The 24078-nt window shown below is 42.7% G+C and overlaps 1 protein-coding gene across 1 annotated transcript in view; it reads right to left on the minus strand.

The window, feature by feature from the left end:
* Window positions 1–15155: 15155 nt before the first annotated feature.
* ETV5 (ETS variant transcription factor 5) overlaps window positions 15156–24078 on the minus strand; it is a 58102-nt gene continuing 49179 nt past the window's right edge. Inside the window, exons 12-13 of the mRNA XM_080800417.1 lie at window positions 21338–21439; window positions 15156–17730 (exon numbers count right to left, since the gene is read on the minus strand). Of these exons, the coding sequence (XP_080656543.1) occupies window positions 17509–17730; window positions 21338–21439 (324 nt within the window). The 3' untranslated portion in view covers window positions 15156–17508. The remainder of the gene's footprint in view (window positions 17731–21337; window positions 21440–24078) is intronic.

Raw genomic sequence — 24078 nt, forward strand, 5'->3', positions numbered from 1 at the left:
CCCTGAGATCATGACCTGAGCCAAAGGCAGAGGCCCAACCCACTGAGCCACCCAGGTGCCCCTGTCATGTTTCTTTAGTTGTTCTTTTTTCATTGGAAACAGTTCCTCAGTTTTTTCTGTTTCATGACGCTGACATTTTTAAAGAGTAGAGGCCAGTCTTTTTCGTAGAAAATCCTTCAGTTTAAGTTTGTCTGATGTTTCTTCGTGATGAGGATAAGGTTATACTACTTTGTAGGAATACTACAGAAGGGATGCTCTGTTTTCTCTGTGTGTCATATCAGGAGGCACGGGATATTGATTTGTCTTATTACTGGTGATACTAACCTTCATCACTTGATGGTGTTGACCAGATTTTTCCCCTGTAAAGTTACTATTTTTTCCATTGTAATTAATAAGTATCTTTGGGGAGATACTCTGAGACTGTGCAAATATCTTTTAGTCCTCAAACTTTTCCTTTACTAATTTTGGCATCCACTGATGGTTCTTAGTTTGCATTAATTATACTATTATAATGGTTGCTGAATTATGATTTTCTAATTCCCTTATTCTTTTTACATTTATTAGTGAATCCAATGCATGCTCTTTTAATTTTGTCAAATTCCTTTTCAGCCTCTATGGGAATGATATTGTTTTTCTTCTTAGATCTAGTAATATGAACTATATTGGTTGATTTCCTAGTATTGAACCATCCATGCATTCACTGAGTATCTTCATGTAGTCTTTTTTTTTTTTTTTAATTCTTCTGGGTCTGTTTGTTAATACTTCATTTAGGATTGTTGTATCTATATTTACAAATTGGTTTGACCTGCAGCTTTTGTGTATGCAATATTTGTTATTTATCTGTATGGATGTTAAATTCTCATTATAAGAGACATTTACATGGTTTTTGTTTTTTCCAAAGCTGTAGAACAGTTTAAATAACATGGGCATTAGCAGCTGCCAAGAAGTCTAGTAAAAATTTTGTGTGTGTGGGGTGGGGGGATTCCTCATGAAATTCTCTGAGTTTGCTGCTTTTTGAGGGAGTCGCTCTTTGATAAATTTCTCACCCCCTTTTATGGAAATTGGTCTATTTTTATTTTCCACTTGTTCGGGGGTTGATTTTAGGGAATCACATTTTCCTAGAAGTTGGTCAAGGTCATTCAGGTTTTCAAAGTTATCTGCATAGAGTTACCAAATCAGTCTCATGCCATTTTAGTGTCCTCTAATTCTAGGTATATTTCTCCCTTGTCATTTCTTATTTTGTGGAATTGAACTTCCTCATTGTATTCCTTTTCTTTGGTTGCTGTAACAAATTACCACAACCATAGTGGCCTATTATCTCACATATTAGTAGGTGGGAAGACTGACTTGGGGACTGCCAGGCTAAAATGAGGATGTTGACAGGGCTGCATTCCTTTCCAGAGGCTCTGGGAGAGAAACTCATTCTCTGCTTTTTCTAGTTTCTAAAGCTGTCTGCATTCTTCGGCTTATGGTCTTCTACTTCCATCTTCAAGCAAGGGAAATTCTCACCAAATTCTCACATCTCTTGGACACTTCACCCATCGTAACATTTCTTTCTGACCTCAACAGGGAAAGGTTCTCTGATTTTAAAGACTCCTATGATTAGACTGAGCCCATCTGGATAATCCAGGATGCTCTTGTGTCCCAAGGTGCTTCACCTTAATCACATCTGCAAAGTCCCATATTCCTAGGTCCTGCAGATGAGAGTGTAGACACCTTGGCGGGGGGCGAGGGGCGGGGGGGGGCATTATTCTGCCTACCATACCCATTTTTTTCCTTAATAAGATTGGAAATTTTAATCTATTTTATTATTTTACCCTTATTTATTCATTATGTCTTAATTTATTCTTATTTCTATTTTTTTCTGTTTTCCAACATTTGTTTATTTTTCTTTCTAGTTTCCTATAGTTTATGTTGTTCTTTTTTTAAATTTCAGAGTCAGATGCTCAATTATTGGTTTTTCTTCTATCTTCTTTATCAGTTTAAATAAAATTGTGGAATTTTCCCTGAACACTGTTTTAACATTAGCCCACAGATGCTGTTATGTTGTTTTCATCGTTACTGCTTCTATGTAGACTAGAACTTTAGTTATCTTTCCTTAAACCCAAGAAATGTTTAAGACAGAATTCTAACACTTTTTAAAAATTTCTGAAGGTGGGGGGCGCCTGGGTGGCTTGGTTAAGTGTCTGCCTTCAGCTTGGGTAATGGTCCTGGGACCTTGAGACTGAGCCCCACATCAGGCTCCCTGCTCTGTGGGGAGCCTGCTTCTCCCTCTGCCTGTTGTTCCCCCTGCTTGTGTTCTCTCTCTGTGTCAAATAAATTACACAAAATCTTAAAAAAAAGTTCATTTAAAAAAATTTCTGAAGGTGGAAGGTCTTTTTATTTTCAGATTTTAGAATTACTGGTAATATTGCACATTGGTCAGAGAATGATTTCCTATGGTCCCAGCACAAGATCAAGTCTCATGAATGTTTCAGGGGCCCTTGTGGGGAAACGGAATGTATTCTTTATTTTCAGGGTACAGAGTTGAAATTTTATCTATCAGAACTTCCTTACTAATAATTATGTATATAAGGTCTTATCTGTCATTGCTTACCTATCGTTTATCCACTTGACCTGTCATGGACTGAGAGAGGTGAATTAAAGTCTCCTACTAATGTATTTGTGTTTATTTCTTTTTGTATCATTTCTAAGTTATGCTACATGATGGTCATTGTTACATTTCTTGGTGTATTGATTTTTATAACTATTATATCTTCATTACCTCATTTAGTGTAGTATTTTTTAAAGATTTATTTATTTATTTGACAGACAGAGATCACAAGTAGGCAGAGAGGCAGGCAGACAGAGAGAGGGGGGGAAGCAGGCTCCCTGGTGAGTAGAGAGCCCAATGCAGGGCTCGATCCCAGGACCTGGGATCATGACCTGAGCCGAAGGCAGAGGCTTTAGCCCACTGAGTCATCCAGGCACCCCCAGTGTAGTATTTTTGATGTATAAAAGCTTTTAAGGTTTTATGTAGTCGTTTTATCAAAATTATCCTTTTTGGTTTCTGTATTTTATGTTGTATTTAAAAATACTATCTCTAACCCCAGTTTTTAAAATGATTCAGTCATGATTTCTTCCAATACATTTGTGGTTTTGTTTCTTATATAAAAATTTAAAAAATCATCTGGAAGTTATTTTGATGTAAAGAGTGAATAGGTGCCTAGCTTTGCTTCCTACTCCCGAACGTTGGTCTTTTCAGATGGCTTATCAGATGTCTAAACATCTTTATTGGATAATCAGTTATAGGAGACATCTGTTGTTTCTGCCTTCTGCCCAGCATCCTTTGCCTCTCTCTTTAATAACAGCCCCTCTGTTTTCCCTGGGGAACTACCTCTCAGTCCATATGGTTCGTCTGGAACTGACACTAACTCCTGCTACAAGGTTGGGCATATAAATCAAACTTGGTGTCTTCTCCACAGCCACAGTCATTGACTTGGGGATGGGGCCTGAGCTAAGCTAAGACAATCGGAGTCAAGAAGACTTAGCTCTAAGACTTCTATTGGTATTATTTCAGAATACATCATCTTTTTCTATTGGACTTGAAGCTACAAAAGTATTAGCCTGGGTTTACAGGGACTGCCACCATGTGTAACCCAAGAACAAAAACAACAAAGTGTAAAGCAGAGCCTTGTGTGATAGAAAGAGACTAGGTACCGGTGAATTTATCTGACTTCAACTCTGTCTCACTCCTGGACTTTTCTGTGATGTGAGCCAAGAGGCCTACTCGCCTTTCAAGATATACCAAAAATGAACATTGTCAATCACCAATGTGTATATTGGTTTGCTCAGGCAAAATCATCAGAGCCTGATAAAACCATCAGGTAATATTTAACTGGGGAATGGACTACTTATTAATCCAATAGGGAAAGAGTAATTTTATAATAGAAGGAACTGGTGTTACCACCTTAACCACGTGATCAGCTTCAGGATCTGTCCTCTAAGGGTAAGCTGACATCATGTGCCTCTCAAGGTGATGGGATGGGAAGTATACTAACACTTAAGTAGTATTCCTGCCCAAAAATGTTTCGTTGACTCTAATCATGAGAGAACATCAGACAAAGCCAGTTTGTGATGTATTTTCCTAGACAATAGGCTTGGTAAATTCTTACAACTTAGGCACTTCCATTTTATATATTTTTATAAATAGGTAGAAGGTTAGATGAATTTAAGTGAAATGTTTACAGGTGTCTATTATATTACGCTTTCATTTTGTCATAGATTTGAAATTTAAAAAAAGATGAATTTGCAAACAAAGTATCCTTCATGCAAGCACACAAAAATAGGTACTATATAAAAATCTCATGGGGTTTCAAATTTGGTATGCCTCGTTCAATAAAATAGTTCAAACCTCTTTTGTCAAATCATATTATGAAATGTGCATTGCAATTATAGTCAATACTCATCTTATTTCAGCTTATAATAAGATTTTCCAGTTCTTATTAACAAAATATAAAATTATATGCTAGCTGCTGAACCAATTACTTTTAGCAGTATATACCTTTCTTTTTCATTAAATACATGGGAAATTTAATCATAAGGTCTAATGAAATTAATGGAGCTATTTTGGCCTTTTTAATGCATTATTTTATTGCATTATCCCCAGAAGCTGTCCGCCAGAGTTCAATACCCACATGAACACACATTTACTGAAGGAGTATCTTGTTTTCAGTAATACTTATCACATTAATAGTAATTGATAACTTTAGCTACACATCACACTGAATAATTATAAAGTAATGAGTAGTACTATTATCATTTTATTCTGGTAACTCAGACGTGATCCGTTACATCAAATCTTGACTGCTTTTAGTAATCTTTCTTACAATACATGCTATACAATGTATTATTTCAAGGTTTTTATATTTCTTAAATTTTGTATTAACACATTTATTTGAGCTGAAAAATGACATCTGACTTTTTCTGACAGAAAGTGGTCTGGCTTGGCTGATGGGTTTGGCCATGAGGCCCAGCTTTGCAAAAAATTATTTTAGTAAATATTTTTCAGAATGTTTATTGTTGAATGATCTAAAGGAAACCTCTGAAGTTTGACCAAATAGAGTTCAAGCAAGTGATGAAACAAGGGCCCTTAAACAAAAAGTCCCGAGTGATGCAGCAGAGTTTAGGGCGGTTCCAATGATCCCTACTCCCTGGTACTCTTGCCCCGGTGTAATAGCCTCCCCTTCCATATGGGCAGGACCCAGAACTTGGTTTTAACTTAGGGAATATGGCAAAGATGATGGAACATACATGAGTACATTTAAATGATTTTGGTTATATAAAAGTGTAACTCCAGTTTTATTAGGAGAGACTTTGCCTTGTTGGCTCTGAAGCAGTAAATGGCCCTACTGGGCAGATGTCAGTATGGCAAGGAGCTGAAGGTGGCCTTTAGCTAGTAGACAGCAGAGAACTTTCTGCTGCCAACAACCATGTGAATTTAGAAGGGACTCTGCTTCCGATGAGACTGCTGTCCCAGCTGGCACTTTGCAGCAGCCTTATAAGATCCTTAAGAAAGGACCCAGTAAGTCATGCCTGGACTCCTGACCCACAGAAACTGGGAGAAAATAAATATGTGCAGTTTGAAGCTGCTAATTTTGCAGGTAATACTGCCATGCACTAATAGGTAACTAATATAAGTGGCAAAGATATGTTGAAATTAATATTTCAATATTTGAGTGCTCTTGGAAACTATCAGATTAAATACAGGTCCAGACAAAAGGATTACAGATATAACATACAGTAGTGATTCTCAAACTGGAGCATCAGAATCACCCAGAGGGCTTGTTTGGTAAAACACAGACTGCTGGTCTCATCCCCAGAATTTCTGATTCAGTAGGTCTGGGTAGGGCCTAAAATTTGTATTTCTAACAAGTTGCCAGATGATGCTGGTGCACTTGTCTGGAATCCACACTTTGAGAGCCACGGATGTAGAAGCATTTGGTAGCTAAGTCTTGGTAAATCATTTCTGGTGTACTTATCAGAAATGGATAGATGCTAATAACTGGTAACTTCGAGTTTTATAAGTAATTGATTCCAATCTTTCCTTTTCAAGAAAATTGAAGGGGGACCTAATGGAATTGTCAATTGATAGATCATTTAAGATAATTTCTGATGAAGATCAGTATGTGGACTTTGGCATATAACATGGATGGACAATTCTATAAAGGAGTGCCATTTCTATTACACACACACACACACACACACACACACAGTATTCCATTCCTAAGGATTTGTTTCAGTGAACAAGGTATATTAGGGGAAGTTAAACTGCTGTTACAGATAGACTTAAACAAGGTTATTTGTATGAACTGCAAAAGGTTCACCAAAAAGACTGTGATTCGTACTTGGTTCTTATACCCTTTGTCTATGCTGGACATTACTTACACTTATACCTTAATATGCCATTCCCTCCTTCTTTTCTTTAACTTATTTATTCAAATATTTTTTATTGAGCACCTATTACATACCATACACCAAGCCAGCTATTTGGAATTTGGCGATGAACTATATCAGTAGTTTTCACATTTTTTAAAACTAGACACCTGTGGTTTGTCTCCCTCCCGATCCCATCTTGTTTCATTTATTCTTCTCCAACTCCCTGAACCCTCTATGTTGCCTCTCAACTTCCTTATATCAGGGAGATCATATGATAATTGTCTTTTTCTGATTGACTTTTTTGCTAAGCATAATACCCTCTAGTTCCATCCATGTCATTGCAAATGGCAGGATTTCATTTCTTTTGATGGCTGTATAGTATTGCATTGTATATATATACACCACATAATATCACAAAACAAACTGAGGGTTGCCAGGCAGAGGGGGATAGGGAGAGGATGGTGGGGTTATGGACATTGGGGAAGGTATGTGCTATGGTGAGTGCTGTGAAGTGTGTAAACCTGGCGATTCACAGACCTATACCCCTGGGGCTAAGAATACATTAAATGTTAATTAAAAAATTAAAAAAACAACAAAAAACTAGACGCCTGTTATGTTAGCACTGTCTTAAGTCAACATTTAATATTTTCTATCATATCATGAGATGTTGAAAAGGATGTAATCTCCAATTTATTGTAAATTCTTATATTTTAAAATATAATTATTCCAATTTAACGATGGATTCTATATATACTACCAATTTAATTAAAACCATCACTAAACTTTCATCATTGATTATCACCAAACTATACAATCTCTTTTTTCACAGACTTACGTCACTTTTTTTTTATAGAGGGGAAGGAGGAGCAGAGGGAGAGGGAGAATCCTGAGTAGGCTCACACCCAGCACACAGCCCAACACAGGGCTCCATCTCACAGCCCTGAAATCATGTCTTGAACCAAAATAAAGAGTTGGGTAAGTTTAAGCAATTGACCACCCAGACGCCCTTATGTCACTCTTTTTTTAATCCCGAATTGTATTTCCGTGTACACCCCCAAATGAATTTTATGCTGATACAATCTATTTTTATGCTTTATCCTGCTTCTTTATCCTGCCTTTTAATCTTACTCTATTATACCTGTATACAATAAATTGTTTTAAATAATCTCCTTTGGCAATAAGGCTTTACATGTTAAACAACTATTCTGTATTGAGTGATTACTAAATTAGTAGTTCACAATTGATCAAAACAATGTAGTGAAATATCAAATCTGGTAGATACGTATTAAAATTAAGAAGCAAAAATTTATCAAAAAGGAATCTGTCCATGATCCCTGGGATGGGAGTGCTCTTGTTTTTCCATTAGTTCACTGTATGAAGGAAAGAGGTTTTAATGTCAGTTTGAGTCCTAATTTTCAATTTTGCATAAATGCAAAGATACACCGTGGGACAGACAGTGCTAGCTGTCCACCAAATTCATTTTCTTCTTCTCCTGTGGTAATAAGATGTCGCCGTAACATTGGCTAGACTATATTCCCCAGCATCCCTTGCTTTTGCTGTGCCCATTATCAATACATCATCACTCAGCTCAAATTCATCCTTTTTGTTTGCTCTGTGAAATGAACTTGGGCCCCACATGCATTCTTTCTTCCCCCGGTGGCAGTGACACTTTGTAGAAAGCGCGGGAGTGACCCTGAAGGAGAAAGGGTTTTACTTCTTCTTTGCTGTGTGTGGGCTCCAGAGGTTATCCCAGCTTCTCTAGTACCTAGCTGATACTACTGATATACTTCATCACTGAATTCTAGATAGCTGGCTTGGTGTATGGTATGTAATAGGTGCTCAATAAATATTTGAATAAATAAGTTAAAGAAAAGAAAGAGGGAATGGCATATTGAGGTGTAAGCATAAGTAATGACCAGTGTAGCCAAAGGGTATAAGAACCAAGTATGAATCACAGTCTTTTTGGTGAACCTTTTGCAGTTCATACAAATAACCTTGAAATATGCCTACTCTTTGCTTAAATGTCCATCTTGTAGGAATTTATCCTGAAAGTCATAAAAGAACAAAGACTCTGATTACTGTATATACTCGTTCAATAGATCTTTTTTTTTTTTTTAAAGATTTTATTTACTTATTTGACAGACAGAGATCACAAGTAGGCAGAGAGGCAGGCAAAGAGAGAGGGGGAAGTAGGCTCCCCGCTGAGCAGAGAGCATGATTCGGGGCTTGATCCCAGGACCCTGGAATCACGACCTGAGCCAAAGGCTGAGGCTTAATACACTGAGCCACCTGGGTGCCCCTAATAGATCTTTCTTAATCACCTACTCTGTCTTGGAGATAAAGTTCTTAGCAAAGTATACAGGGTCCATGCTTTCATGAACTTTACAGCCTATTGGGAAAGACAATCAACTAATCTTGCAAATGAATGAATAATTAAGAATTGTGAGAAGTGCTATGGGAAAAAAGATAGTGTGGGAAAAGTGGATAATGGGAGATGAGAGCAAAGCTAGGAAGGCGAGGAAACTAAAATTACTCACTTGCTTGTGAGAGCAGTTGATTGTTTTCCTCTGGGGTGACCTTTGAATTGAGATTTAAGTACTTGTTGAGGTTAAGCTGGAGGGATGGTTTTGAAGGCAGTGTCACATTTCGGGACCAGGGAATAGTTTGTGTCTGGCTGAAGCAGAAGGGGGTTAAGCACGGTTGAAGCACTAGGAGGCCAAGGGGGCTGGAACATCTACAATAAGAGAGAATGGGGCAAGATGGAGCCGAAGAGCTAGGCAAGGACCCACACTGTGAGGCCAAGTTAAGGACTTTGGTTTATCCCAAGAAATGACTAGAAATATTCTTTTGAGGACTACTTCTCGTGAACTAAAATGCAGACTTCAGGTGTTCAGTTTGCCAAGTGCTGACAAATGGACACGTAACAACCATGGAAACCAACATCTAGAGCATTTCTATCACCACAGCCCATTCTTCTTCTTCTCCTTCTCTTCCTTCCTCCTCCCTCCTCCTCCTCCCCCACCCCTGCCCCTCCCGCCTCCTCCTCCTCCCCCACCCCTACCCCTCCCTTCCTCCTCCTCCTCCTCTTCCTCCTTCTCTGCCACCTTCTTTTTTTAATTACTGAGTAGTATTTTGTTCTGTAGATACCACAACCTGTTTATGGGATCCTCTCTGGATGGACACTTGGGTTGCTTTTGGTGGCCCTTGTGAATGAGGCTTCTCTAATGTTCTCGCAGAGGTCTTCTGGTGAACACATATCTGTATCTCTCTGGGCTAAGTACTCATGATTGGAATTGCTTGATCATCAGGTGGAGGTCTGTTTACCTTCATAAGAAACCACTCATTTTCCAAAGGAGTCACCCCATTTTACACGCCCTCAGCACTGTATTCTCTCCAACATGTGGTGACATTAGGCTTTTTAAATTTTAGGTACTTCAGTGGCGTCGATGAGAAGTCTCAAGTGAGGGAGTGACTTGAGCTTAAAAATGATCACTCTGACTAGAGTAGGGAGAAGGGGTTGGGGGAGGTAAGCATGGATGAGGCGAGGTGGGTTAGGTATGGCAATGATGATGGATGTGGATTTGAGAGATATCTGGGAGGTAAAATTAGTCAGGGTTGGTTGTTAACTGGGAACCCCAGAAAAATCCCCAGTTCTGTTTATGTTTATTTGATTTTGGAGGATGGAGTTATTTGGCTTGGTTTTGGATATATATTTGTGATGCCTTAATCTTTAGCAAAGGGACTGCTCAAAAATGTTATAGTACAAATGTACTGTGAAATATGATGCAGGCGCTAAAAATGATACTGTAGGAAAAAGACTTCCTGAAAGATATTCAAAATATATTGTTTAAAAAATAAGTTACAAAACTATGTTCACTGTATAGCATGACCTTTTTTTCATAATTAAATAATAGTACAGAGAAAAAGCATGTGATTGGGGCTCCTGGGTGGCTCAATTGGTTAAGCAACCGGCTCTTGATTTTGGCTCAGGTCATGATCTCAGGGTCCTGGGATCCAGCTCCCTTTTGAGCTTCCCCCTCAGTGGGGAGCCTGCTAGAGGATTCTCTCTCCCTCTCCTTCTGCTCCCCTCCCCCACTGCCACTTGCACGCACACATGCACTCTCTCTCTCAAATAAATAAATTAACTAAAAAAAAAAAAAAAGAAAAGCCATATGGAAGGATGTATGATAGAGGGTTAACTGTGATTTCTAGGTGGAGTTTTCAGAATAGTTTTAAATTTGGGCTAAGGCTTTTTTCTGTTTTTCTACAAAGAACATATGCTAATTGTGTAATATGAAAAAAGGTTATTTAAAAACACTTAACATTTCAAAAAAGGAAATTGAGGAGCACAGAACAAGAACGGAGTCTCACAGGAATGGCAAAGATTGTGATGACAGCAATGTAATCTCTCCTCCTCTATCCCTGAATCGCTCACCTAATACCTCTGGGCAGGGCACCTGGCAGGGATGCCCAGGGCTCTTTCAGACTTTGAGAGTCAAGGAATCCAAGGGCTAGTGAGAGAGTCTGAGCTGAACTCAAGCCCAGGATTCGGAATCCATGGAGCCTTGGCTGATCCCTGCCTCAAACCTCCTTTGGATCATTCAGCCGTGTCTCTCTCTGTCACTGTGGAAATGCACAAGTAATCCATGACCTCCATGTTGCTAATTCTTTCCTCACCCTACTGACAGGGTATCAGAAGCACCGGCCATGTTGATTTCTCCTTTCTCCTGCAAATACTGTTCTGATCATCCCTTCCTGACTAGCCACTTTCCCCTTCTCTGATGGTTCTTCTCCATTGCTTCAACCTCTTAATCTTGAAGTCCTCAGGGCTCAGTCCTGGGAACTTTTCTTTTTTCTATCTAGACATATTCCCTTCGTGATCTCATCCAGCTTCAGCTCTAAATACACACTGAACTGACGACTTCTTTGTCCCTATGGTCTGGGTCTCTCTCCTGAACTCCTGACTTGTATATTCGAATCAATGTTCCCATTTGGATTTCTACAAAGTTAATGCGTTCAAAACAGGAGGCCTGTTCTTCTCCCCCTCCCACCCCCAATCTCTCCTCCTCTATCTCAGTAAGTAGCTGTAAATGGCAGCTTTGCAACTTCCTTGTGCCCAGGCCAAAAAACCTTGGAGCCATAACAGATTCCTCTCTTTCTCTCACTCTACACATCTAAAACCTATTGGTTCTACCTTAGAAATACAGCCAGACTATGGCCTCTTTGTGGCCTGGACCAAACCCTGTGTCACCTCGCCTGCATTACTGTATAGCCTATGATACAGGCTTCTGCTTCCTTCCCTGTCCCCTATAATCTATTTTCAACTCTGCAGCCAGCGGGGTCCTTTCAAATACAGGTCAGGTTATGTCACTTGTCTCTCAAAACCTCTGACAGCTGAACATTAAGAGAGCAAAGCTCAGAGTCTTTCAAGAGCCTGCCTGTCCCTAGATAATACAACCTAGATAATAATCCCTAGATAATACAACCACAACTTCTTTCTGCCTCTCTCTGTGTGCCCCACTGCATCTCACTCCGAGTCGCAGGCCTCGCTATTCCTCAATATTCTGCGTGTATTCAAAGTTCCAGGACCTCGCACTTGCTCTTCCCTCTGTCCACATGCTTTTCCTTCAGCGATAAATCCGGGTATTTTACTTTTTTCAAGTCTTTACCCAGCTGTGAGGTCTTCCCCGACATCCCTGCTTAGAATCGCAACCCCCACACCTCACCGTTCACTATTTCCCTTATTTTCGCCCCGGTACTGAACACCGTCTCAAGAACACCGTCACTATGTGTTTCATGTGGTTTTTACCCCCTTCCCCAGAGGTAAGATCCCTGAGAGCAAGAGACTTGCACCTCTTTGTCTTCCTGCTACCGATCGCAGAGCGGTGCCCGGATAGCACAGGCACGATTTACTGGATGAGTAATAGTTACAACTCGTATTCTAGTTTCACGTAGAAAACCATTTTCCCCACTAGCCTGTGAGCTGTGTAAGGGGAGGGTGGGTTTCCCTGTGTGACCCCCACGCCCGCCTCAAAGCATCTATTGCACTGTCTTATACAAAAGAGATGCTTGATAAATGTTGGTTAACAGAACGACAGAAGCAAAGAATCACCCACCTTAAGTATGGAGACCGAACAACCAAGGTCATCCAGGAGAGCCCTGCTAATTCGGGAAGTGGGCGTTGCCACCCCACATCCCAGCTCTCCTTTGCCTAAGCCCACCGGCATTCCCGCCTCTGCCAACAGCTCCCAGCACACGGACTCCTGGGCCTACCCTCTGCTCTTCCTGGTGGGAAGTACCTCGAGGGGAAATACCCGCCCTCCTCAGCCTCTGGTCAGTGTGGTCCAAAGAAGGCGGCGTCAGTGGCATTTGCGACCGAGCCGCCATGAGCTAGCGACTACACCGTTTACAGAGTCACGAAGGTACTACTGTACCACGAACAGGGTTTTATTTGAAAAATGCCATCCGAGGTCATTTATCTTCAGCATCCAGCAGTGCCTGGCTTCTAGCAGGTACCCCGCAGAGGCTTGGGAAATGAACAAGCACATACCTTTAATGGTGGGACTCAGCAATCTTCAGAGCTTCCTCAGAAGTAATGACTTGAGAATGTTTTTAACTGTTAAACCTGTGCACGCATGTGTACATACACACACACACACACCCCCCTTGAATTACTGAAGGAACTCCTCTCTCCCATACCACCTAAGAGATCCAGAAGCATCGGCTTGTCAATGCCCTCGCTGACCTGGGAGGTAGGGTCAGGATGGCTCTGAGATCAAGTTAATTCGGTCAGCCCCAGAGCTGGGGCCAGAACCCCCGTGTCTAGTCCTCTCCCCACAGCAGCCACTGTGAACATTCCAAGAAAGTACTTTGGGAGGCTTAACAGCCGCATTTTCAGATTCGATTTCAACAGAGTGTTACCATTTAAGAAAGCCTGCCAAAAAGATAATGGGGACGAAAAAGTGCTCTGTAAACTGTTTAGTGCCATTCAAAGGTGAGCTCTCTGAGGTTCACTGCCAAGGTCAACAAACAAGGCTTGGGTATGGATTCAGGTCTTAAACTGGAGGAGCAGAAGAAAGGCTGATGGCTCAAGGACCAGAGTCCGGGACATCGGTGTATTTGCTGGGATCAGGACCTAGTGTCTGGTCTGACCACCACTCTCACTCCCACCGCCTACTTTAAGTACAGTGCATTTATGCTAAATAAAATCAATGCTTACATAAATATATGTGCTAAAACTGATGCTTTTCTGGCCTTTTCCCCCTTTTGCTTGTGTTCCAGAGGCCACACACACACAGCTCCAGCCACCTACAGCACCGGGCAACGGATTGTCTAAGGTGTCCAACCATCTGGGTACATGAGTGTTTTTCTTCCACATTCATCTACATTTGTCCCAGCTGTGTTAGAATTTAGATTCTGCACATACCCGGGCTCTCATGACCGCATTCTTTTGCCCTCACACTACCTCTTTGTCATCTAACAACTGAGTAAGCATTGTCTGCCTGGCTTGGCTCATGAAAGGGGACCTCGATGAAGAGTAAACTTCACATTTTCTGGGCTTCCTTATCCTAGCGCCCAATGCTAGAAGGGCGGCCCAGTGTTTGGTGACCTCCGGCATTAGGTTAACGATCTGGGTCCAGGCCCGGGTTGGATAATGAGTCCGTGAATAATGGGGAACTGATTATCACAGACTTATCGTGGTGAAGCTGAGAGGCAGAGCTCGCTTTGTCCTGGGCTCCCCTGCCTTGTCCCCAGGCATCTCCTCTTAAACTGTCGAAGCTAATGGGTTTATGTGGCAGGCATTCAGGCCCCACAAGCTCCGATTCGAGCCGCTATGCACGGGTTCAGTCTCAGATGTTTGTACACTTACGGGCTTGTAAAACAGTGAAAGAAAGACGGTAGATAAAGTTACAGAAAGCCTTCTGTTAAGAGGCCTGAAAAGGGTTCTACTTATTTCTCTCCTGTAATGGGAGTCTTGAAAAGCCCAAAGGAAGGTGCAGAAAAGCGTGAAAGAGTAACCTCGCCCCGCGCCCAGCCAGTATTTCCTTCCACCACACTCCCACCCCCAACAATACATGCCCACGAGGAGGAGACACCCCGGGAAGAAAAATTCCTTCTGCTGCACGGCCAGGAAAGAAACAGGCCAAGACTTTCCGAAGTCTTTGTTGTCATTCTCAAGGAACAGCCTGATATCGGTAAAAATTTTACTTGTTGAGATCAAAGCTTGTTGAGGGAAAATTAGTAACGAAGAATTCCTTAGGTGCTTATTGGTTTTGTAAGTATGTATCTGAGAGGCTGAGCTCCAATCACTCTGGAACTCACAGTTCTAGCCTAGTTAGTAATCTTTCACAAAATCCAGGGTCCAAACAGGAGCTAGGCTTTGGCAAATGGTTACAAATTTTGAGCAGGTAGGTAGGCACAAGGGGATGGGGTGGTCTCAGCTCACCACTGGCTGGGAAGAGGACCTCTCTACCTCCTCATGCTTCAGACCCCAATTTTTCGCCAGAGTTTGAGAGGTGAGGCCAAAGAGCACGGGGCACTTCTATGTCCAGGTTCCTTTAATTAGTCTCAACTCCAGTCCACTGGTAAGGTTAAATAGCTGAGACGAACAGAGGGAGAATGGGGGTGAGGGGAGAGGGAGATCAGAGCGAATGAGAGAGAGAGGAAGCCAGGTGGCTTCTTCTTGCTTTCCAGTGAGACCACGGAGGGCAAGAAAGAGGCAGGTTTCAGGCACTTGGTAAACTGAAAGCAAACTTCTTTATTGTACACAGTACAGAATATAACGCAGCTTGGCAGGATTGCATACGGCCCTGCGCGGGGGAAAGTATTTCAAATCAACTGGCAGGTTAAAGCCTTTCTGCACTGTAGACTTTCCACACTCTGGAAAAGAAGCAAAAATAAAACAAAACAAGAGAAATAAAAAAAAACCAAAACCATCCGGGAGGTGCATGAGTCCAATGGGAATGCAACGGTGATACGCCATCCTGTGTCCCATGACAGCACAGGCCCCGTAGTTACAGCGTCGGAGGGGTGGTGGGGGTGGGCAGGGAGGGGGGAGGAGAGCTCAGGCTACAGAGGGTTAGTTTCATACTTGCTAAGACAGCGTAAATCCATCAAGAAAAGAAAACCCAAACCAGGAGAAGGAAGAAAAAAAACAAATCCTATACAGCATTTACAACAAATAAATCTCTAGCCAGCTGGGGGTGAAGTATGCATCTATATATAGACTATGTGTAGGTTAGAGAGCTATAAATATGGTTGGGGAAGAGTCCTTTGATTAGAGTACAATGCTAATTAAGGCCCAAGCTAGAGGTTCAATACCTTGGCGGGCTAATTAGCTTCCAATAGTGGGAAACCTTATGTGTTCATAGCTGTAAAACGCACCCCTTCTCCCTATTGAACCTCTTTGCGAACGTGCTGCTGCTGGTCAGAAGGGGGACTAGTGGAGACGGGTGCGCACCCTGTTCAGAGGCAACAACGGAAAGCATGTTTCTTCCCCTCACTGGGTCAGCACTGTCTGGTGCAGGTGCAGACCAGGGGTCATTATCAACGTGCTAAGTGCCACGGGGGGCGGGAGGTGGGGAGCGAGGGATCCTATCAGCGGAGCAGGCAGCAAGGCACTACCACTTCCTAAGAACTTCTCCTCTACTCTGAGGCCGACTTGCACATCGCTTTAGCTGGGTGGTGGAAAACTTTTCCAATATCATACAGCATCTGGAGTAAACTTTTTTTTTTTTGATAAAGTGGAGGGAAACTAAACTGCTAGCACTGTTTTACCTGTCAGTGTCACACATACATCTCAAACCCTATTGAATCCTATGCAGGGTTTAAAGTCCAAGAATTAAAGAAAAAAAAAAGAAAACGAACTGATGAGATGGAAATTGTCATCGGTCATGCCTGGGGAGACAGCAGACAGCCCCAGGGTTCCCACCGGGTGGCCAGGTGTCAAATGGACATGACGCGTATTATGTACATATGCTTTCCAGAGAGGGCGTGTTAGAGGACACGGGGAACTATACACATGGAATCTAAGCGGTGTGTCCAGGCTGCCCTGCACACCTCAAAAATGTACAACTCAGGTGCAAATGTTCCATCAGGCTGACTGGTGCAGAAAGCACAAAGCAGGCAATAGAGTGGGCTTGTGCGTGGCTAAGGGGGCGCCCCCAGCAAAGCCCCTTTCAAGCTGCAGCGTCTTCATCAGTCGGCACTGCCGTGCTAAGGACGCAGTGCACAGTTACCAAAAGGTTTGTTTTTTTTTTTTGCTTTAAATACCAAAACTACAAAAATCAGTTTATAAACTGTTTTCCCAAAACAACCACCAAAACAAAACGATCCCCCGAATCGAAGCAAAACAAAATACTGTCAAAAGTGTAAGTCACCCTTCTACAATGAAAGCCATCCACACACTGCCGTGTGACTGGGAAGAGAAAGGGGGCTTGTTCTACGTGGTGACCACATGGCTAGAAGGTTCCCAAGAGTAGCGACGGTTTATTATTTGAGAACCACGGAGTGGGTAACAGCTGTTCTGACTTTCACCCCCTTCTTTCTAGACCCAGGGGGAAACATTTCAGCTTGAGCTTGAAGAGCTCTCCGAATTTTAAGATCTACTTTTAACCCTTCGCGGGCTGAGCTGCCCCAGCTTCTTCGCCGAACGTTCTATGGGTTTGTCATTTCTTTGTCAATAAATTGTGCAAATCAGAGCCCTTCGATGTAAAGGCAATTAGTAGTCCATGACCAATGCAGATTGTCACACACTCTGTCCCGGTTTGTGGGCACTAACCTGAACAAGGTATTGCTTTGCAGATATTGTCCGTGGGAAGGAGGCTCCTTTGCAATCTCTTCCCAGAAACCTTGTCAGGATCAGAGCTGAGGCACCAGCCTTTTGGTGGTTTTTCGGCCCCTTCCCTGTTCCCACTCCCAGCCAAGGTATCTGTCGTTAAGGGTGCCAATCCAGAGACAGCTTGGGTTCTCCAGATAATACTCAAAGGGCAAGCTTTAGGAACAGCCAAAAACACACACAAAACCACTGCCCTCGTTTGCCTGAATGGGAACTGCTAGCTCTAGGGTTCGGCCGCTCAGCCACTCAGAAACTTAGTAAGCAAAGCCCTCGGCATAGGGGAGGCTGCCGCAGCGATCCATGTCCAGGAGGTAAGCCGGGTTGTCTTCAAAGTGGGTTAGCGGCAGGGTATCTTCCTCGTTGAGGTGACACTCAGACTCTGCTTTCAGGAACGGACGCTGGTTGTCGGGGAAGGCCATGGAGAAAAGGGCATCCGGGTCACAGACAAATTTATAGACGTATCGCTCCCCGGCCACCTGAGAGAGAAAGCACACCTTCTCAGGCCCAGCTGGAACAGGGCACGGGGTTGCAGGGGTGGGGGGAGAAAACCCAGGGAAGGGAAGGATGGTGAGGTATTCATATGTCAACAAGTTCTCAAGGAGCCAGGGCCCAAAGGACGCTCATTAGTAGCTGATGGCCCAAACCATTCCGATTTATTTTGAGAAATCTGGGGGACCTCTTATGTGCCAAGTGTTTTGTTGACACCACCACTCAGCAGCAGTGTCATCTGACTGACTGAAAGATATCCAAATTTCAAATTCACACTAGAAAGGCTCACTTTTGTTTGCTTGTTTGTTTATTTATGTTCTTTTAGAGGAAAATTCTCACTGTGTTATATTCACAGGTGAGAAAGAAAGGTTATACCGAGGCCTGTGCTTGGTGTTACAAGGAAGATTGAAAAGTGAAAAGCAGAAGTCAGGCCATGTTTTCAGTTACCTCCAAAGTTCACAGTCTTCACGGTATAGCTTTGTTATTTCGAAGGGCTAGGAATTTGATCAGTAGAGCCTATGCGGAAATTTGAATGGGTTCCAAAGCCAAACAGAACTGCTTTTTGGCTTACCTGTGGTTTTAAATTTTGCATTCCACGGTTCTGCTACATTGAAGAACTGCTAACTTTTTATGAATTTTATGCATTATCTTATTATTAGAACCAAAGGTCTTGATTCAAAGGCCTCACGATGTAGCTGATGAGCCATCCAGGTCCATGGGATCAGCCATTCTCTGCTGGTTGGTTAGCATCAGTGCAAGAGGACCTCCACCATTGAAAATCAAGCCTGATAATGTGGTTGGCTTGGGTAATGCAAAAGGGCAAGGGAAGGGCGCTGAAATTACTGATAAAATGAACATGTTTAAGCTCAAAAATTCAAAAGGTCGAGTCTTACCCTGCCCTTTGGTCATTATGTTGTGATTCTAGAATCTCTTTTCAATTGCAGACATATGGCTTTGCTTCCAAATCTTGGGTTTAAAAAAATCTGTTGCTATGGTGGCAGCTTAGAGAGGGAACGGTAGAATTCTCCTAATAGGTCCGAAAGCTTATTTTATGGTGACATGTCTGTCTAGTCACCAGAACACGGCTGTCTCCACCAATGTTCTTTGGAACTCAAGCACTAGGAATTAGGGGCTGTGTGAGCGAAACTGAACAAGCAGCATCTTCACCAAAGCAAGACATAAGGGTAGCAGATGTACACAATCAACCCTATTTAGTTTTTTTTTAAGTTACAGGCTTAATGCTAAATCTCTTGATGGCCCTCCCCAAAAGCCAGTACATACATGCAGCAGAGTGAGGTAGAAAGGCAGAGTGGAAATAATATGAGATCAGGGGCCAGGAGTGGATGGCTTCCCATCCTCATTCAGTCACTAATGAGTCTTAACCTCTGTGCACCTCAATTTTCCCTTTCAAAAGCTGAGAGTATGGGACCCCAGGTTTTCTGTATCTCTCCCCATGTGGGCACCCTATTATTCACCCTTAATTAGTTCTCTTTCACTCATAGGTCATGTCATAAATATAACAACAATTCCTTACATTGCATAGCACAGTATTATCTCTGGGACATTTTCACATATATTACCCTGTGAAATTACAGTAGGGTTTTTTTTTTTATTATTTTGTTTGTTTATTTGTTTTGTTTTGTTTTTGGGGGAAGAGAGGCTTTGGCAGGTCAATCTAAAGCATCCAACTAATAAATGGGAGTGTTAGGATTGGAAGCCATCCAAGCCTCATTCTTGTGCCTCCCGGCACTCTTTGCCTGTTTTGTCCTCAGAAATGAAGTTCTCTTCCACTTCCTGAAACAACTGAGGACCTAGTCCCAGGACAACTCACTGTTGGTAGTTCAAGTTATTGTGTCTTGGTCACATTCCCTCAGATTGGATCTGGAGTTGGGAAGAACAAAGGAATAATAGCTCTTCTTCCTGAATTTTAGGATTCCACCTTATAGTATTAACATTAAAAGGGGAGTGTGTGTGTGTGTGTGTGTGTGTGTGTGTGTGTGTGTGTGTGAGGTCTGGGGGAAAATGGAAAGTGATTGCGAATAGGTTTGGGGTTTCTTTCTGGGGTGATAAAATCTTCTAAAATTGATTGTGGTGATGGTTGCACAACTCTGTGAATATATTTAAAAAACCACTGAATTGTATACTTTACAGAAAGGGGAAGTCGAGAGACTGCCCATTCTAGATTGTCTTTCAACTCTGTGCCAAGCACTATAGTCGAACCCTCAGCACTGCCCCAGAGGAGCTCACAGTACAGTACAGAGGGCCGTGATGGAGAGGTGCGCGGGGGCTACGGGGGGCAAGAAAGGAGACCCAGCCTCAGGACTTCAGATTCTTGGGAGTGATGAGGTGATGATCGGCTGGCCAGGTAATGAAAGCATTAGGAATGTTCTAGTTCTTAAATCGAATGACAGTTTAATAGTTTTTTTTTCCCCACTTTCTAATATGCTTGGTGACTTCCATGCACGTGGTGTATATTCTTTGGTAAACAAATACTACATGAATTAAGGGAAGATGGCCATGCTAGTGAAAGCAGTCAAGTGTGGGTGAGGAAACAGGAGTTGGTGATGGTACCCAGACCAGCAATAGCCTTACAGTCTGTATGAAACACTAGAAAGTCTATAAGACTTTATCTTTATCTTCACCTTTCTTCTCTATCAAGAGGCCCATGGCAAACTGTTTAATACTTCTGAAGGTGGTGAGAGGAACCTGGGGTCCCATTACCACCTGCCTATGAAAGAGATAAGCCTGGCTTCAGCACAGACAGGTTTTCAGCAGCCATGGCCATATGCTTCTGCCACTGCATCTCACTGGCCACCCACCACAGACGGCCTAGATGTGTAAATGTTAGAAACTGGGTAAGAGTGCGGCATAAAATACGGTGGCTAAGAAAGAAGAACCAGTGATTAACCATTCCCATCTTCTGCCTATCTACGGAATCTTCAGATCGTAGTCCCTTTCCACCCATTCCAATGAGGATTTTTGTACCGGCTTCCTCAAAATATGCCTTAGCCTTCATTCTGCAAAGAGTGACCTGGTACTAGTTGATTCTGCTGCCATTCTATAAACCTTGTGTTTTGTTTTTTGTTGTTGTTGTTTTTTTACATTTGAGTTCCAGTTTTTTCTATAGGTTCTGAAAGAGAAATAGGATTTCCTTACTCCTCTAACACTATTGAGAGTATGAAACCAAGAGATTTAGAGGTCTGGGTATTTTGACAACTAAAGACTTCAGCTCAGCTCTTGTGGGAGTGGAGGCCTTCAAACTGATTCATCCATGTACTCCTTTACAGATGTAACTGTTGGCCTATGTTTCTGGACATTTTGGTAAATAGAGGCAGTTTAAGTAAAGGTGGGGGGCCTAATTTTCCTATAGCGTGTTCCATGTGCAATCTCTGGTGTTCGCATACCCAAGAGCATTAGAAATACTCTTTACATCTCATTTGACTCTTAAGTTTTTTCTCCCAAGCTTTTTCCTACCACAGAATCGCTTACGAGGCTAACATTTTCTCCCAGCCATTACACACAGTCGTATTACAGAAGCCCTTGACATGTTTGAAAGTGGTCAGAGTGGTCTAGGTGCCTCTCGTAACTGCTCACCTTCTGCATGATGCCCTTTTCGTAGTAATAGCGTAGAGAACGGCTGAGCTTGTCATAGTTCATGGCTGGCCGGTTCTTTTGGATACCCCAGCGCCGAGCAACCTAAAGAGACAGGGAAGTAGAGAGCAATGGAAACTCGTTCCTTGGGCCTATCGGTATTCTCCCAATCCCGGGAGCACCAGTTCTGAGACTTGACTGCTTTGGCCAATGGTCCGCTTCCCTGACCTGGAAGCAAAAATACTTAATTCCCTCAAAACCCAATATTCAACAAAGGTGATGAGTCAGTCACAACCGCTAAGAGAGGTGAGATCCAGAGGTGGAAGGATCCTAGCACTTTAAGATTACAGAGGGCTTGGCTAATGGCCCAGAGGAAGCAGGCTCTCTACAGTTTCTCCACATATGAATTATTGACCAATACCCATAGACCATTAACATGTTGCCATTAAGTGCTATGGTTTCTGTAGCAGTCAATAAGGAATAATTAGAATGGTCATTCCTGAAACATTAGAAACACACTAGTGAGTTGCTAATGGGCCAGCAGAGCAAAAGTTCAATTCTAATAAGATTGGCGAGGGGCTGGGAGCTGTTTACTTACTGCAGCTCATGGAGTAAGGGGGAACCAGATCATTCTAGCCCACTGCCATCCAATCCCCTGCTCCCAGCAGACTTGCAGAATGGACATTAAAACATGCAGCACCATTATCCACTTAATGAAAAATTAACAGGGCTTCCCAAACAGTTCTGAAGTGCATTATATCCAACCCAGTCCACCTGAGGTGCAGTGATGGGGAAATGTAATTGGAGTTTTAGGCAAAGATGCCTGATAGCAAGAAAACTTCCTAGTAGAGTTTACTCAATTGTCAGGACAGCCAAGCAATTTCTGTTCTCAAGAATCTCAATGTCCAAATCCTACTTGTAAGGATGACCATCCATATAGGAGAAGAGTAACTTTAGAAATGGGAGTCTCAGAGGTCTTTAAATGTATGGAAACCAGGGGTCATGTTTTGAATATTTGAGGTCACTTTTGGAAACTTAAGAAAAAACAAAACCAAAATAACTATATTCCTTTGATCTTTAAAAAAAACAGATGTTACACATGGAATGGGAAGTAGGGAGAATGCAAATGGGAAAGTGGATTAAAAAAAAAAAGCATTTCACTTAAAGCATCTGGGCAGAATGAAAGCAACATCTTCTGAAATCAGGATTCTAAAATGACCTTTAAAAATACCAGAAATGATCTGATAAGCAAGGAAGAATGCATCTGTCCTAATTACATTAGAATAATTCAATAGCCATGATTCTGATTCCTCTCTGCCTTGCAACAGACCGTGTGAAAGTGAAGTTTCCATTCGTGTGCCTTGGGCCCCTATGGCATGCATGATGTCCCTGGCTCTCCTTCTTTCTCCACACTGCACCCATCCAAGTCTTCTCTTTGAAATAGCCAAAAAGGCACAGTTCACCAAAAATCCATTCCTTGGCTACAGAAGATAAACATTTTCAACCAACAGAAACAGCAGTGCAAGAAAGACCTGCTCAACTAATACACATCCTTCTACCCTGTTCAAAAGCAATGACTACGAAGCTGTCTTTGAACTGCTGTGAGCCCGCCAGTTGCCGGGAACCCAAAAGGAAGCCCAGTCTCATCGTCTTCCAGTATTCGGTGGTGGAAATCAATTCTGGAAGATTCTTCAGCTTCAGCCCTGGCCTCTCTCTGCTGTCACTTGCATATGCAATGGCTTCCTGGAGCACGGTTCTGCACCGCACCGACTTCCAAGCAGCTCTGGTAGCCATAGTTACTGACTCATCCTCTTGGGCCGGGGCCCTGTGATTCAGGAGCCCTCCCTAGGGCTGCTCCTTCTACAGTAATGCATGATGAAGCACAACGGCAAGCTGCTGGAAATGAGGGCTGCCCCATTTCTGGGGGAAGGGGAGCAGGCAAGAGCTTGTTAGCAGCTCTTTCTGTCATTTTCCCATTCATTACTTTGATCACACACATCTTGAGGACAGAGGCTGAAAGAGTTAAAAAAAACCTCACATTTCTCTTCCTCCCTCTTCAAGAGACAGCAAGCCACAGCACAGAGAGCAGCTCTTTCTCGAAGCCCATCCTTTTAAACCTCCCCATGGCATCAGTTATCTGCCACATGTTCAACAAACAACCCTACCCCCCAAAATATTCATTAATGCAGATTCACAGTTAAAATGGCTCCAGATTAAAGCCGAGTCAGTCATAATTGAGAGGGTGCTAAGCTGGATGACTATCAAAAGACATTTGATTAGGGGGCCTGCCAAAACGCAGCTCTAAAACCACAATTTCCATGCACAGTGTAATGGATATTATGGATAATTACCCAGAGTGCACTACTCAGCCACACAGCTGCCTACAATTACGTCCCAAACAGCTTCCTCCTCCGCTTCACCCTTCAAGCTCCCCCCATGACAACGTCTTCCAGCTTTCTCGAGGAGTTGGTATCTTCCCGGCTTTAACAAAGAGTGGGGATGGTGAAGTTAACACAACTGGGAGGGAAAGAGCTCAGCCACTCCTGCCTGCTGCGTGTCCTGAGGCCAGAGTGTGCACGCGGAACAGAGGTGGTTCTGGAACATCAGAGAGCGGATCACTCAGAGCTCGTGGAGCACCAGGGGATTTCAGGGTGGGGTGGAAAGAAGGATTCCTGCAGAAACGAAGCCGTCCTGTCGGCTGAGGGAGGCGCAAGGCCACAATAGGCCTCTCATTTGACTTGGCT

This window comes from Martes martes (assembly GCF_963455335.1).
Source record: "Martes martes genome assembly, chromosome: 1".
Classification (NCBI taxonomy): domain Eukaryota; kingdom Metazoa; phylum Chordata; class Mammalia; order Carnivora; family Mustelidae; genus Martes; species Martes martes.